This window comes from Manis javanica, chromosome 8 (assembly GCF_040802235.1).
Source record: "Manis javanica isolate MJ-LG chromosome 8, MJ_LKY, whole genome shotgun sequence".
NCBI lineage: Eukaryota > Metazoa > Chordata > Mammalia > Pholidota > Manidae > Manis > Manis javanica.
Genome location: NC_133163.1, coordinates 35,709,680 through 35,726,986, shown reverse-complemented (window position 1 = coordinate 35,726,986; position 17,307 = coordinate 35,709,680). Strand labels below are relative to the sequence as shown.

Sequence of the window (17,307 nt, the reverse complement as noted above, 5' to 3'; positions counted from 1 at the left end):
GACTTTGACGTACTCAGAAGTGCACAAAAATATTATTATTATATTAGTAATTAGTAACAGCGTGACTGAGGCAATCAGGACAGCTGTCTGAAATGCTTTTATGGTTATACTTACTGGGTTCTTGGGCACCCGAAACTACGAACTACTGACATTACAATGAAGTGAGAATTAGCAGAATGTTGAAGTGTATGCATGTGTGTTTTAATTTGCATAACGAACCAAGGCATCCTACACCATCTCTCGGAAATGAAATTCAGATGGACACATCCTTGCGTGCCGGGAAGCAGAGCTTCTTGCTGCTGCTCCTCTGCCCAATGGGGGGCAGCAGCATCCTAGTAACTCATTCCCTGACGACGTGCAGGTGGGAGGAGATTCGCGTTCAAAAGTCTTTTGACTCTACCCGCTCTCCGTAGCTCCTTAACCCGCTGGAGTTTCAATGCGCGTTGTTGTTTTACGAAGCTGAGTCTTATACACCACCCGCTGTTTTCCTGGTCATGGCTTCTCCGAGTTCCTTCACCTACTATTGCCCTCCAACTTCCTCCCCAGTCTGGTCAGAGCCGCTGTACAGTCTGAGGCCCGAGCACGCGCGGGAGCGGTTGCAGGACGACTCAGTGGAAACAGTCACGTCCATAGAACAGGTGAGGTAGGACTGGGCGATGTGCCCGCGTGGGGGCTTCTGGGAGCGGGAGTCCGGTCCGCAAGGCCGCCCGGGTGCGGAAGTCACCCGGGAACTACGACTCCCACAGTACACCGCGGCAGCTCCCCTCTGGGAAGCTCTGGGCGCCCCGGCTTGTGCTGGGGAGTGGCGCGTTTGTAGGGCCAGGTTAGGGAGGGGTCGTCGTCAGGGTTGGGGTTGGAGGCGAGGACGGTACCCGGGTGCTCTCTGCCTTAGGGACCGGAGAGAATCATGTTCTGAGCCTGGAGGACTGAAATAGCCTGGGCGGGTCAGACAGCCCGCTACATTCTGCCAGGACATCAGGAGACTCTTGGATGGATACTGTACTTTCCCCACACTGTTCATAGTTTTGGGACATAGAGAAGAGAAGCGGCCAGACTGCGGTCATGCCATTCCATGATTTCTTTAATTTCTGACCCATAATGGCAGGTTGGGTCCTGCCTCGTAGATGGGCATTTTAGTAATCATATCATTTGAGCACCAACAACGTGTTGGACAATGTTAAACGTTGGAAATACAAAGAATTAGAAGAGTGCCTGACCATGAGTACAGGCAGGAAAACAATACACTTGGAAAGTGCTATAGTAAAAGTATAAATTTTGGACTACGTGTCATTCATTCGCCGAGGTCTTGCAATGGGATCAGACCTATCACTTTGAAAAGGGATTGAGAAATGAGTAGTAAAAGATAGCTTAGTTTTTCTTCTATTCCCCAGTTGAAATTGTTTTCAAATTATTGTTGGAATGTTTGTCCATCTGTCACTAGAAAAGGTCAAGATGAATCTTTTTAGCATTAACTCCGAAGTATCAGACTGCTTACTGAAGTAAGATCTCTTAGTAAGATCAGTGTCCAGGCTTAGCCTTGGAGGGACCTGGTTTGACTTTCATACCTGAAGATGAAAGCCTCTGTTTAGGCAAATTAGTAGTGATAGTTATATTGTATATTTATGACTATAAGTGTAAATTAATAACAAAAACAAGGGCTTGAATACACAGTCATACATATGGAATAGAGTATTATAACTGGAGATTTCTACTTTGTGGATTTTAGGGTAGAAAGGAAATCCTTGCCTTTTGAGTCTAGCTCCAGAGGTTAGTTAGCTCACCAGTGTTTCCTTCTACAGAGGTGTTTTTGCAAAAGATTGCAAAGAAATCTAACATCAATGAAAAACCTACAAGATCTTTGCAGCATTCCTAAGTGATGGATTGTTGAGTTGATTCAGGTTGAGCCTTTTTCCTTTTTTCTGCTCTTAGACTGTTTGATTACCTTTTATGTAGTTAACCAGCCCAGCAGATAAGGCTATGGACAGAATGCTGATGGAGAAAGGAAATTAGAAGTTGGTCTGTTAATTTAGAAACCAGATCAGAGATCTCCTTGGTTAGAGGGGAGCTTTACTGAATCTTCTCTTTCTCTTTTTTCTATACTACTGTTTTCAGTAGAGTTTCCTGCTTAGTTCTTACCAGGAAAACACTAGCACTTATATTCTAAGTGCCTAGGCATAATGAGTGATGCAAAAATGGATACAAGGGTTGGCCACGGCCTGGCCAGATAAGAAAGTTAGGTTCTGATAAAGAACATTGTTATAGGATGTCTTTCAAATCTAGGCCCAACTGTGTGGTATAGTAGAGCATCTTATATTTCTTTTCCATACCATTATTCCAGCTCATGTTTTTTTTTTTCAATTTCTTATTAAGGTATGATTGATATACACTCTTACGAAGGTTTCACATGAAAAAACAATGTGGTTACTACATTTACCCTTATTATCAAGTCCCCACTCATACCCCAGTGCAGTCACTGTCCTTCAGTGCAGCAAGTTGCCAGAGATCCACTATGTCCCTTCTCTGTGATACACTGTTCTCCCCATGATCCCCTACACCATGTGTACTAAACATAATACCCCTCAATCCCCTTCTCCCTCCCCACCCACCCTCCCACACCCCTCCCCTTTGGTAACCACTAGTTCATTCTTGGAGTCTCTGAGTCTGCTGCCATTTTTGTTCCTTCAGTTTTGCCTCATTGTTATACTCCACAAATGAGAGAAATCATTTGGCATTTGTCTTTCTTCACCTGGCTTATTTCACTGAGCATGATATCCTCCAGCTCCATCCATGTTGTTGCAAATGGTAGGATTTGTTTCTTTCTTATGGCTGAATAGTATTCCATTGCATATATATACCACATCTTCTTTATCCATTCATCTACAGATGGACACTTAGGTTGCTTCCATATCTTGGCTATTGTAAAATGTGCTGCAGTGAACATAGGGGTGCATATGTCTTTTTGAATCTGAGAAGTTGTATTCTTTGGGTATATTCCAAGGAGTGGGATTCCGGGATCAAATGGCATTTCTATTTTTAGTTTTTTGAGGAACCTCCATATTGCTTTCCACAATGGTTGAACTAGCTTACATTCCCACCAGCAGTGTAGGAGGGTTCCCCTTTCTCCGCATCCTCGCCAACATTTGTTGTTGTTTGTCTTCTGGATGGTGGCGATCCTTACTGGTGTGAGGTGATATCTCATTGTGGTTTTAATTTGCATTTCCCTGATGATTAGTGATGTGGAGCATCTTTTCATGTATCTGTTGGCCATCTGAATTTCTTCTTTGGAGAACCGTCTCTTCATATCCTCTGCCCATTTGTTAATTGGGTTACTTGCTTTTTGGGTGCTGAGGTGTGTAAGTTCTTTATATATTTTGGATGTTAACCCTTTGTCAGATATGTCATTTACAAATATATTCTCCCATACTGTAGGATGCCTTTTTGTTTTGTTGATGATGTCCTTTGCTGTACAAAAACTTTTTAGTTTGATGTAGTCCCATGAGTTCATTTTTGTTTTTATTTCCCTCTCTTGAGGAGATGGGTTCAGGAAGAAGTTGCTCATGCTTATATTCAGGAGATGTTTGCCTATGTTGTCTTCTAAGAGTTTTATGGTTTCATGACTTACATTCAAGTCTTTAATCCATTTTGAGTTTATTTTTGTGTATGGGGTTAAACGATAATCCAGTTCCATTCTCTTGCATGTACCCGTCCAGTTTTGCTAACACCAGCTGTTGAAGAGGCTGTCATTTCCCCATTGTATGTCCATGGCTCCTTTATCATATATTAATTGACCATACATGGTTGGGTTTATATCAGGGCTCTCTAGTCTGTTCCATTGGTCTATGGGTCTGTTCTTGTGCCAGTACCAAATTGTCTTGATTACTGTGGCTTTGTAGTAGAGCTTGAAGTTGGGGAGCATAATTCCCCCTGCTTTATTCTTCCTTTGGCTCAGGAATGCTTCGGCTATTCTAGGTCTTTTGTGGTTCCATATGAATTTTAGGATGATTTTCTCTAGTTTGTTGAAGAATGCTGTCGGTATTTTGATAGGAATTTCATTGAATCTATAGATTGCTTTAGGCAGGATGGCCATTTTGTCAATATTAATTCTTCCTATCCATGAGCACGGGATGTGTTTCCATTTATTGGTATCTTCTTTAATTTCTCTCATGAGTGTCTTGTAGTTTTCAGAGTATAGGTCTTTCACTTCCTTGGTTAGGTTTATTCCTAGGTATTTTATTCTTTTTGATGCAATTGTGAATGGAATTGTTTTCCTAATTTCTCTCTCTGCTAGTTCATTGTTAGTGTATAGGAATACCACAGATTTCTGTGTATTAATTTTGTATCCTGCAACTTTGCTGAATTCAGATATTAGATCTAGTAGTTTTGGAGTGGATTCTTTAGGGTTTTTAATGTACAATATCATGTCATCTACAAACAGGGACATTTTAACTTCTTCCTTGCCAATCTGGATGCCTTTTATTTCTTTGTGTTGTCTGGTTGCCATGGCTAGGACCTCCAGTACTATGTTGAATAGAAGTGGGGAGAGTGGGCATCCTTGTCTTGTTCCCGATCTTAAAGGAAAAGCTTTCAGCTTCTTGATGTTAAGTATAATGTTGGCTGTGGGTTTGTCATATATGGCCTTTATTATGTTGAGGTACTTGCCCTCTATACCCATTTTGTTGAGAGTTTTTATCATGAATGAATGGTGAATTTTGTCAAATGCTTTTTCAGCTTCTATGGAGATGATTATATCATTTTTGTCCTTTTTGTTGATGTGGCGGGTCATGTTTTGAGCTCACGTTTTAAAAGTCTAGGATCAGAAGTTACAGAGAGTAGAAGTTAATGTAGTATTCCATTCTCATGGCTATCTCAGTGTCTGAATAATCATTGCAGTGCGCATCACTTGGGTCCCAGCACTGTGTTAAGTGCTCCCCAGACATTTCACAGTGAAGATTGAGGCTTAGAGAAGTACTAGGTTGGTAGGTTAATGATTTCTTATTTATAGGAAATACCAACCTTGTTAGGAGGAGTTGTTCATAGAAGGTGCTGTTATTCTTTTGGTTCTGTCCGTTTCTTCATAGGGATTTACTGACAGTGCTCAATTTTGTGCCATTGCCAATAAAAATAAAAGCTTGTCACCTGTTTCCTGATTATCAGGAAACTTTATTTGTTAAATGACAGTTTGATAATAGGAGTTAAATCTATAAATAGTGGAAAGAGCCCTTAGCTGTGGGTTCTTCTGTTCTCACATTTTCATTCATTCAACAAATACTTAAGTGCCTTCTAAGTACCAGGAACTGTTCTAGGCACTGGGCATAAGGCAGTGAACAAAAGAGGCCAAGTTGATGCTGTTAGGAAACTTTTGTGCTAGGCCAGGAAGGTAGTCAATTAAAAGAGGAAAACAACCAACCAATTTTAATTAGAGGGAAGTGCTTTGGAGAAAAATTAAGTTTAGTATAAGGGAAATAAGATAGGCCAGGAATGGATGGAGTGGGAGCAGGGGGGATTTTATGTAAGGTGGTAAGGGGTACACTGCTGGTGATGTGACATTTGAGCTGAGACCTGAAGTGAGTGAGTGAACAAGCCCTTTTTTAATCTAGGGGAAAAGCATCCTGGGCAGAGAAAGTAGCCAGCACAAAGGACCTAAGGCAGGAGTGTGCCTGGTGAGTGGAGCGGCTCTGTGAGCAGAGAGGTTGGTGAACAGAACAGGCGATGAGGTGGGATCATATAGGGCCTTACAGGCCATTGTAAGTACTTTCAGAATCCTGATTGGGATGGGAAACGATTCGGTTGGATAGCTCCCATTTCCCCCCCAGATTCACGTTCCTCTTTTCTACCCTGCTCTGCAGATGTGCCCCAGGAGGTGGACCTGTATTGAAAGGCTCGCTTGCCTCATGGCTTCTGGTTGTATTTGGCCATGGGCAGTACTGCTGGGACATGAGAGAGGGAGAAGAATGAATGAGTGCATTTGTTCCCTCTCTGCAGGATTGCATGGGCCGAAGTGTCTCTCTCCTTAAGGCCCATCTCCTCTCAGGTGCCTTCTCTTTGGAGCTCTCTGTCTCCCTCTCTACTCTGTTTCTTCATACTTTCAGGTCTAGGAGGGGATCCAGTACCCCTGTGTGCCCGCCCCAGAGTACTGCACTCCTCCCTGTGGTTTTCCTACACCTGCCATACCTTTGTAACTAGTACCTTCATAAACTCTCCTCAAATCACCCACTGTGAATGTGCCATCTGTTCCTACCGGGAGTCGAATGGTCCATTATCTGAGGGTTTTGACACAATCTGACCAGCATTTTAACAAGTTCATGTAGGTCACTGTTGAGAGTAGACTGTGAGGAGGCAAGGGTCTGTGCAGGGAAACCAGTTAGGAGGCCATTGCAATATGCCAGGTGACAGATGTTGGCAGCTTAGCTCAGGGCTGTGGTAGTGGAGCTAATGAGGTGTAGTCAGATTCTCGGTTGTTTTTTTAAAGGTCCTTTCTTGACGAGCTGCTTTGTTGATGGATTTGGTGCATGGAGAACATTTTATGACTCTGGAAAGTGCGAGGTGATTGTATTGCTAGTGGTTTTCTTCCTTTTGGTGCCATCTGTAGTCACTCCCATTGCAAATACTCTGTGACTCAGGCCGGTAGGTTAATACTGGTATAGTCTCAGGAATAGGAGGCTTGCCCAAAACGCTTATTACAGAGGGTGCTACTCCTATCTGTCTTTTAGTTTGCCTTTGAACAGGGGCCAAAGCATCTCCCACTTGAAATGGCATTTTGTCATTAGACAGCATTCAGTCCAGTGACAAGGAGCTCTGAGGGGAACTTAGAAGAATTATCTGCTGTAGTTCCTACCTTCAAAACTCTTTTCTCTAAGAGGAAAAATAAAGAATATGTCTGAAGCAGTCCCAGAACAATGTACAGGGACACATAATTAAGTGCTAGATTATTGACAGTCAGGGAGAGGAACTCAATCTGATGTGGACGGGACATCCTGTCAGGACAATTTCAGGATAGTGTTGGGCTGCAAAGGATGGACTTGGGGAGCAGCCATTCCAGTCAGAGGAGCTGTTAGGAAGGAAAACGCTTACCAGGAATGGATGGTGCAGGTTGGCTGTGATAAGAAACTAGGTCAGCTGGATGGATGGGCCAGCAGGGCTCGGGGAGAAAAGCGAGGGATAGAGCTTGGCCGAGGAGCTGGCTTCAAGGGACAGGCATTGTGCCACTCAGAACCTGAAGGAGGGAATGTCAGGGGTCCAGGAATGAATCCTGACTCCTGCTGTTGGCTTATTTTCAAGTTATGTCTCCAAAAGATTATTAAATAGAGGTAAAACAAGTCATTAAATGTGCTCAAACTTACCAGTTTTTTATGCTTCTGGTAGAAAGAACCAGAGCTCTACCTTCTTTAGTGGTCAGAAGGCTGGCTATAGTGAAATCAATTTTGTTTTATTGACATTCAGCATATACCATGTTGCCCAGCTAAAAGAAACTTCCAGATAGCAAATTTCTCCTATCTTCTCTATTAAAAAGCTCCCCCAAAACTTTTTGGTCAACTCAAAATTACATGTACTTTTAGGTATATAGGTGAACAAATCAATTGTCTACTTATAAAATTTACATCTTAAGTTTTGGTACATATGCCTATTTAAAATTACATACTTTATAAAATCAATTCTAATTCAGAAATATTGTTCTTCCTCATTCATAAATTTTCATTTTTCTCCAAATTCTTCACATATATCTTTGACCTTAGCATTTTTATCATTACTGGCGCCACATTTTGTATTAGCTAATGTGTTTTTCTATACCACACTTTAAGTTTAGGAGATAAATCCCTTTTGAATATGGATAAGGATATTTTATCCCAAGTTATAATTACCCATTTGCATAACATATGAATTCTTTTACAATGTGTCCAGTTGGTGTTATCTTTAACTCTGAATTCTTGTGTTCCCTTTTTGCTCTCCTAAGCCACCAGTTCCCTCATGACTGGAGAAAGTGAGATGTACTGTTAGGATTAACAGTTATGTTATAGATTAAAAAGATTTGGGAGGGCTGGCCTGGGAACCAAGTGGTTAGGTCTACCATTGATTTGATGAGAAAACAAATAAGGTCCAAACAACAGACTTCACTGAAATTTCAGAACACAGCTTCTTTTGTGTGTTGTGGCCTGCTTACCTATGTAGGTGTGGGAAAGCTTGGGTGATTAGGCATCATGAAACCAAGCACTTTGGAATCTTTTTAAAGGAATTTGTAGTTAGCAAAAAATGTGAATAATAACATAATTAGCAATTGTTTTCCTGGAACCTAGAATTAGCAGTTGCCAGCATCTTATTTTTTTTGCTTCTGGTTATTTGCTTGAAGGACAACAATGACAGTCCAGCTAGTCTCCTTTAACCCCACCCCCAGTTCTGTTTGGCCCCACCCCCTCCAGAAGCAACTTCTATGTGAGTCCAGTATGTATCCTTCCACTTCCTCACTTTTGATCCTGTCTGCATCTGTAAATTCTGTACTATGTGCATTATTTTTAAAAATTTACATAAATTCTCAAACTCTGTCATCTTGTCTTTTTCTGTTTAGTGTTTCTCATCTTTATCCAAACTGATGACTGTTCATCTTGTTTATCTTATATAACTACTAATAAAGATAATTTTCAGAAAAAGGTAAAATCATGTCTCACACAGATAAAAAATAACATGTGTTAAAATTTTTATTTTACTCACCTTGAGGGAACAAGGCAGATGTTATTACCAGTTCAAGTAAAAGTCAAAAAGCACATATTCATCTGGAGTAAGGAAATTGAATTACAAATAGAGGCAGAACTGGTTTTTCCATTGTGTGTGTTGGGACGAGGTGATCAAATCAAAGTTTAAGGGTCAAGATAGAGTTTGCATATCTTCTCAATTACAACTTTCAGAGAGGCCTAAAATAATTTGAGAACAATGAATAGGGCTAGAATCAGACAGGTGCTGTAGACAATGCATAGTTTTCCACTGAAGTGCAAAATTTTTTCTTTACTACTGTGTAGTATATATAGTATATACTATACCATAGCATATATATACTGTACTATATATATAGTCTACAGTAGTTAGATGGGATGTCTTAGATGTATAGTATAGTATAGTATAGTATAGTATAGTATAGAGTAGTCTATTTTATCCCTACCCTCCCTGATGGCTGTTTGGATTGTATCTAAGTTTTCAGTATTATTATTATTATTATTATTATTTTTTATTTTAGATTTTAAAAGAGGAATTTATTATATAAATTACTGGAGTGTAGCTAAAGGAGCCTCGGATCCACTCTGGCTCAGGAATATGGGGTGTCAGTCCCAGCTGGTTAATATTCACCTCAGTTCTGGGCCGGGGTGAGGGGCAGATGGGGATATAAGCAGAAGCCTGCAATGCACAGTCCACATTTACAGAAACACTGCCTGGCTCCCTGAAGTTCCTTCCTGAGGGCAACTCCCAGCTCTCCTCTGTGCAAACCTGATGTGGAAGAGTCATGTGGAGAACCTGGGAAGTCATGGGGACAGAGCGAACCCACATCCTCAGGACTTCAGGTCTCAATTTTTCAGTATTATTTATAATACTGCAGTGAGCATCTTTATGCACATCTTCCATTGCACATGTGCAGAAGTTTCTCTAGATAGAGCTCTACTTAGGAAATTTCTGGGTTGAAGATTCTGTGCCCTTTCAGTGTTATTACCTGCTGTCATACTGTCCTCCAAAGTGGCTGTAGCAGTTTGTGCACTAATTAGTGGTATACTGGAGTTCTGTTTTCCCCCACACCCTAAGACTTGATATTGTCAGCAGTTCTAATTTGGGAAAATAATGTCTTTAAATATGTTCCAGATATTTTCCCCTAGGCTCTTGTTTGCCTTTAACCTTTCTTTTCCCTTATAGTTTGGGCTTCTTAAAGAAAAAATAGATTTTCTATCTCATGAATACATTCTCTTATATACTTTTTTAATGATTCGATTGAAGTTTTTCATGTTCAAGCTTGATCAACTTGAAATTTATTTTTTTTAGGGTGTGAAATAGTAAGGTAATTTTCTACCAGCAACATTTACTCAACAGTCTATGTTTCTTCCCTTGTTATTGGGTTTTACCATCTCTGCCGTATCCCAGCTTTTCCTACATGCATGGGCTGTTAGGAATTCTTTAGTGCAAAATGCTTCTGGAAGACTCCTGAAATAACAGAGTCATGATGAGCACCTGTCCTTTGAAGGAGGAGGGGTTACTGCTGATAACCAATTGTTACTCTGTAGGCTATTAGGTACCTCTTTCTAGTGTTCATTTTGGCTTATGACTTAAACTTAGTTTTCCTTTACTACTTCTAGGATACGTGGTGTTAAAACAGGTTTTTAAAAAAGGAATTGACAATGAGGGCAGTGGTTCTCAACTGTTAGAATCACCTGGGAAGCTTTTTGTCCTCTCCCTCCAAGGTTGCACCCCAGACCAATTAAAGCACAGCCTTTGAGGGTGGGACCCAGGCATCAGGATTTTTTTTAAACTCTCCAGGTGATTCTGATATGCACTCAGGGTTGAGAACCCTTGGTTCATTAAGGATTCATAAAGGATCTCAGCCTTGATAGAGAGGAGAGCCAGCTGGATAAGAAGACCAGGTCAACTTGGACCTCTACAGAGTTATAAAGTAGCCTACTCGAGGACAAAGGTAGAAAAACCCAATGGATCACCCAGCTAAAGACACAATTCTTCTTTTGGGGTGTGTGTATACATGCGTATATATGTATATGACCAATTTTTTAAAATGAATCTTTAAAAGCAAGGTAAAGACACAATGACAATTCATTGCTAACTGATAAAGCATTCATATTTTAAGAATGACATTCTTCTACATAAGGACAATAACATGACACCTAAGAAAATAAAAAATAATCCTATATCATCTAATATCCAATTTATTTTAAAATTTACCCAATTGTCCCAAAATTCTTTTGTATCTTTATTTTTGTGTGTTGAACCACCCAAAGTTTCTTTATTTCAAGATATTTAACATTTTTGAAGCATTAATTCCTTGGGACTTAATCTTCTGGTGACTAATCCTGATGGCCTTTCTTGTAACATTTCATGTATCATTGTTTCTGAAACAGATCAGATGCTTTCGGCTGTCCTCCTTCCAAGAGAGCCATTCCACTTTCATTAATGTGGTCATGAACTGTGTGCCCTATGCTCGAGGGAAATAAACCTATGGGTCCTTTGCTATTTATGCAAAAGAAAATATTACTTGTTGTTATGGAGGCATTAATCCACCTTTGTATTGTGCCCAGTTGGTAACTGCCTTGGCTGTGGGGGTTCTCATGCAGAAAGCAGAGATTGACTAGAAAAGAATAGTAGGTCCTTTGGAATGGAAAGGAGGCATCAAAATTCAAGATAAAATGAGGGGCCAGGGAAGGTGAACATGCTTCAGCATCCTTGTGTTAGAGCTGATTATTTTTTTGGTATTTGGATAGCTATATAGTATTCAGAATTCTTCATGCTGAGATAACTTTTCTTGAATAGCCTCAGTTCTCCTATATTTAAAGTTAGACTTTTCAATCATTTAAAAAAAGAATTTAATCATAGATCTTGCCTATGGATATGCACTTGTTAAGACTACTTCCCTTAATTCTGTCCCAAAGGCTGTATTTCTAAATCTAATAATGTATTAGAGGCCTCCAAGACCACCCCTAAGTTTGCTGATTCACTGTAAGGATTGAGAGAACTCATGGTTATGATTTATTACAGTAAAAGACTACAGAGTAAAATCAGCAATGAGAAAAGGCTCATGGGATGAAGTCTGGAGGAAACTAGGCACAAACTTTTGATAGTTTTCTCCCAGTGGATTCACACAGGGTGTACGTAATTCCTCCAGCGTTGAATTGTGATGACACATGCAATGTGTTGGCTACTAGAGAAGCTTGTTAGAGACTTGGTGTCTTGCCAATGGGTTTCAGCCCCGGGCATGTTCGCTATGGATTCAGTGTGACCAAAGAAATTGACAGCAAAACGTTCTTTGAGGTGAAAGGGTTTATTACCCGGCTTGTTCTCCGGCAGAGTAGGTCGAGCACTAGCATCTCTGCCTCCACCCAGAGCACTGTGCCGAGCTCTCTATATAGCGCAATAATAGCTTATTGCCTAAAGGTGTGGAAGCGGCAGCCCAGCAACAGGCCAGTTACACCATCAGGTGGTTTAAGTTCAGTGAGGATCCTGGCCATAGGAACCCCAACTTCCCCACACTCCACCCCTCCAGGATTCTCACCTTACAATCTACACACTTTCAATCTTCTGCAATGGTCCCTGTGCAAAAAAGCTGGAGCACTGTAACCAGATTCCACAATAGCAACAGAGGATAACAACAACTTAGAGATAATAAAAATTAAGATACAGCAAGATTTTGATACAAAAATTATAATGATCCTCAAGCCAGAGAAGGTTCCTAATAATAAAAATTATAATAATCCTCAAGCCAGAGGAAGTTCCCAATGCACAAAGACTTTAGGGGCGATAAGACACATGTTTTAATGCCACCAACATAGGCAAATCTTGTCCATCAGGTAGGATGCATGCAAGAGAGTCATCCTGTGATAGAACTGTAGCAGAAAGAGGGTCCCTTCCAGGTCTAGTATACCATACTTTTACTCCTTTCCCCATGGGGGTTACTGAAGGGTCTATATATAGTGCTACTGGAGGTGCATGCACTGGCCAGAATGATAAAACAAAACTCCCTGGTAAGATGCTCTTACCTTCTGGCCATTCAGGATATACTACTATAACCTTTGGTGGCCACTAGGCTGTTGCTCCAGGAATACACAGGAGGCCAGCTTCCAGGCCTTGTCCCCAAGGTGCCAGGAGAGCCAGCCATTGTTGGTCCATGTCGAAAGGTCCAAGGCCATGTCCACTCAATGGAGTCTCTGGGATTCAGTGCAGTTGGTGCTGGCAACAAGATGTTATTCTGGTGGTCAAACCTTGGCTTCTGTGATTTTTCCTTGGTTTGTACTTGCAGTTGTACAGGGAGGCAGCCATATGTGTTAGCATGTCTACGGGGCTCAGAGCTCCCTTTTGAGGTCTCTCATTCAAACACCGTAGCACGGTCCATAAGCGGACTGACCATCCCCGCCGACTATTGGTATCTGACTTTAGTCCAGAGTTTAACAAGCCACTGTGCCTCTCTATCATGCCTGCTGCAGTAGGATTGTATTGCACATGAAACTTCCACTTAATTCCCAGCTGTCGTACCCATTCTTGCAGTGTATGTCCAGTATAATGGGTGCCCTGATCACTCTCAATCACTTCTGGTCGGCCATGGGCAGCAAAGAGACGCTCCAGGCTTCTTTTGGTTGTCTGCTGGTCTGCAAAGTGGGTTAGAAAAAGCAACCAGAAGTCCAGTAGCTGTGTCCACACAAGTCATCGCATACTGATATCCTTCTGACACAGGTAGAGGCCCAATATAGTCTATCTGCCACCTGACAAGGGGTATAGACCCCGTAGCTATTGTCCCATGTTGCTGTGGAACTCCATGTAAGTCCCTTTTGGAGCACACAACCACTCCTGCCAGGCTCTGCTAACTTCTTTGAAGGTCAAAGGCAAGCCCCACTGGCAGGCTACAGCCCACATTGTCTTTTGCCTCTCATGCAACAAACGCTGATGTAGCCATTGGGCTACATCAGAGGCAGGCTTTCCTTCTAACCAACGTATCTGGGCCAATTTATCTGCTTCATCATTTCCTGGGGATGCCATAGGCAAATGACCTGTCACATGGTATACTGTAATTATTTTAGTCTGACCACAGGCTCGTAAGTCTTGCCACAATTCTTGCCCCAAAGGGATTGGTGACCAACCAGTTAGTTGGCATGGTACCAGGTTGGTAGCCATAGGGTCAAGCCACAGGGTCAAGCCCCGACAGCTGTGAGTGCAGACAACTATAGGGGAGGGCTCCTGGCTGATCACAAGCCACACAGCCCTCAGCTCTGCCCATTGGCTGCTCTTCCCCTCACCATCTTCCATCCATATTGTCTCAGTCTTAGGATGGAAAGCTATGGCCTCCATTTTGGGGGCTGCCTGTGGCTGGAGCCATCTGTGTATCATGCATCTTCAGGTGTAGGGGCTCTTCCCTCCCAGTAGGGACTCTTTGCTACTAATGGTTTGAAAGCAAGTTCTTCCTGCTTTTCACTAGTATATGTCACTGGCCACAACAAGCATTGGAGTTCTTCACTCAAGGGGCTACTAGAGAGGGCACTATGCTGCTGTAGGTAAGCACCCCACTTGGCTAGTGTGGGTGTTCGTGCCACACCACTCCTTGGCTTTTGGGTCCAGTCTCGTACCCACCCCAAGATGGGATAGGTGGTTATTACCTTTATTGGGGCCATTCTAGTGATGGGTTCTGTAGCCAGCAAGGCATGATACATGGCAGCCAGTTGTTTTTCTATCAAAGTGTATCGTACCTCTGCCCCTTCCCAGAGTTGTGACCAGAATCCAACAGGTTGGCTTGTTCTCCAGCAGGAACTCTTGCAAACACACAGGCTGGACTCATGGCTCTGCCTCTGACCTCTGCCTCTTTAGTTTTAATGGCTGGAACTGCTGCTCTGGTTTCAGCTGTTGCCATAGCTCTAGTAAGATCCTATTGGACTTTCCATCTAATTTCCTTCCATCTGCTCCTGCCTGTATTAAATCAACCCACATCTGGGTCCTCGTAACCTTCATAGGGCCCTGTAAATTCTTCTTGTGAGTAACAGGTCTTCTTTCTTTCCAGATTCTCATTTCTTCTGCCTCTCCTAAGTCTGCTACTATACGTGTCACCTCGCTTATGGGATGCCCTAAGTGAGGGGAAAGAATGGCCACTGGAGACCCAAAGAGGGATGTAGGAGCCATTTGAAGTACAATATTTCTCATCCCAGTAGTGAAAATTTCTTCATCTGGGCTTTAATTCTCTGGACTATATACATGGCATTTCTTATGCCTAGCTCTCGTCGCACCTGTTGGAGCTCAGCATACGTCTGCCATCTAACAGGGAAGGATGGCAGATCACCCTGATTGGGCCACACAGCACGAAGTGCAGCCATAAGCCACTCAAGGAAGGAGTAACTCCCTGGGGTCTGATGTCCATTTTGTAATCGCTGCCTCAAGGTGAGCTGCACTGTCAGGGAAGACAGCTTTCCCATCTCTGATCCCGACAGGACAATTCCATCCACCCCTAAGTTCCACAGCCACCGGCTCAGCCTGAGTATAGGGGTGGACCACAGAGTGCTCCACGACCTGGGGAGGGGGCTGCCCCTCTTCTTGGGGAACTTTCAGCTGCTGGGTCTTTATTTTCTTTACAACCACTGGGTGTGCTTTGCTTTCAATACAGGAGGTGCCAGTGCCTCTGGCACCACCCCTTCATCCTTCCCCAGCTCCTCCATTTCTGGGGCTGATGGCACCTTTCTCTCCCCTCCCCAAGTGCCTCCTCTGCTAGAGCCTTTACCTTTTCTACCCTGCCTCGTAGCAATGCCAGCTCAGTCTTCAGAAAGTCTCTTACCTTCACCTGCATGCTTTGCAGCTGACGCTCTCGTGCCACCTCCGCCTGTGCTTCCCTCAGGAGCTCGTCCCTTTTCCTTGATGGCCTCTTCCTCCTTCAGAACACCTGGCAGCACTGCCATCTTGTCTCCAATGGCTCCTTGCTGCTGGCGCTCTTATGCTTCCTCCTCCCACATCAATGTCATCTCCTTCCTCAGGGAATCCACAGAGGTTTGCAGCTCGCGTTCTCGCACCACCGTTTCTTGGGTCTCCTCTGTAGACCTTTTTAAGACTGTGAGAAGCAGCCAACCCACAGTCCCCACTGCCTCACGGAAACTCTGCTTCTCAAAGGATCCACTCTACCAAGAGCCGCCCATACTGCCTCAGGTGTCACCTCCACTTGCCTCCAGTCCTGGGGTGGGGCCCAGTCCTCTAGGAGGCAAGCCATCTTAGACCACATACCCACTGTTGGAGGGGCAGCCCGCAGAAGCGCCCCTCCCATAAGGGCAGCCTGCCTTTTTCCTTGGTCAACAGTGAACCCTGCCAACTGTCGCCAGTTGTCTTGCCAATGGGTTTCAGCCCCAGGCAAGTTCGCTATGGATTTAGTGTGACCAAAGAAATTGACAGCAAAACATTTTTTGGGGTGAAAGGGTTGCTTACCTGGCTTGTTCTCTGGTGGAGTAGGTCGAGCATTAGCATCTTTGCCTCCGCCCAGAGCACTGGGCCAAGCTCTCTATATAGCACAATAATAGCTTATTGCCTAAAGGTGTGGAAGCGGCAGCCTAGCAACAGGCCAGTTACATCATCAGGTGGTTTAAGTTCAGTGAGGATCCTGGCCATAGGAACCCCAACTTCCCCACACTTGGTGTTCATGGTTTTTACTGGGGGTTGGTCACTTATGCACTCTCTTTGTCTAGCACTTCTCAAAATTCCAGACTCTCAGAGGAAAGTAGCTGTTCAGCATAAACTACATTATGTATATCTATTAGGCACAGTGAGCCACTTGTATCAGTTCTGGGAATGTTGGGAACCCTCCCCAAATCTAGGTTCCCAGACACCAGCCAAGGTTCCACCCAATAAGGAGGACTTCGTAAGGATAGCAGTCTCAGGTCTACTATGTTAAATTTTTTATATACAAGTAACTTTTTTCCTTCTGCTATGCAAATCAGAACATTCAATGAATGCTTGCATCTTCCCAGTAACAATTTTTTTTTATTTTTTTATTTTATTTATTTATATATATATATATATTTTTTGAGAGGGTATCTCTCATATTTATTGATCAAATGGTTGTTAACAACAATAAAATTCTGTATAGGGGAGTCAATGCTCAATGCACACTCATTAATCCATCTCAAGCCTAATTCTCATCAGTCTCCAATCTTCTGAAGCATAATGAACAAGTTCTTACATGGTGAACAAATTCTTACATAGTGAATAAGTTCTTACATGGTGAACAGTACAAGGGCAGTCATCACAGAAACTTTCGGTTTTGATCACGCATTATGAACTGTAAACAATCAGGTCAAATATGAATATTCGTTTGATTTTTATACTTGATTTATATGTGGATCCCACATTTCTCCCTTTATTATTACTATTATTTTTATTTTTAATAAAATGCTGAGGTGGTAGGTAGATGCAAGATAAAGGTAGAAAACATAGTTTAGTGTTGTAAGAGAGCAACTGTAGAAGATTAGGTGTGTGCCTGTAGACTATGTGTTAATCCGAGCTAGACAAGGGCATTAAAACATCTACGGATGCAGAAGATTTCTCTCAAAACGGGGGGGTGAGGTTCTAAGCTTCACCTCTGTTGATCCCCAATTT

General features: G+C 42.7%; 1 protein-coding gene across 1 annotated transcript in view; it reads left to right on the top strand.

The window, feature by feature from the left end:
- The first annotated feature begins 274 nt into the window (after nucleotides 1-274).
- Nucleotides 275-17,307, top strand: part of FNTB (farnesyltransferase, CAAX box, subunit beta) — a 94,026-nt gene continuing 76,993 nt past the window's right edge. The window contains exon 1 of the mRNA XM_037006220.2: nucleotides 275-638. Within this exon, the coding sequence (XP_036862115.1) occupies nucleotides 495-638 (144 nt within the window). The 5' untranslated portion in view covers nucleotides 275-494. The remainder of the gene's footprint in view (nucleotides 639-17,307) is intronic.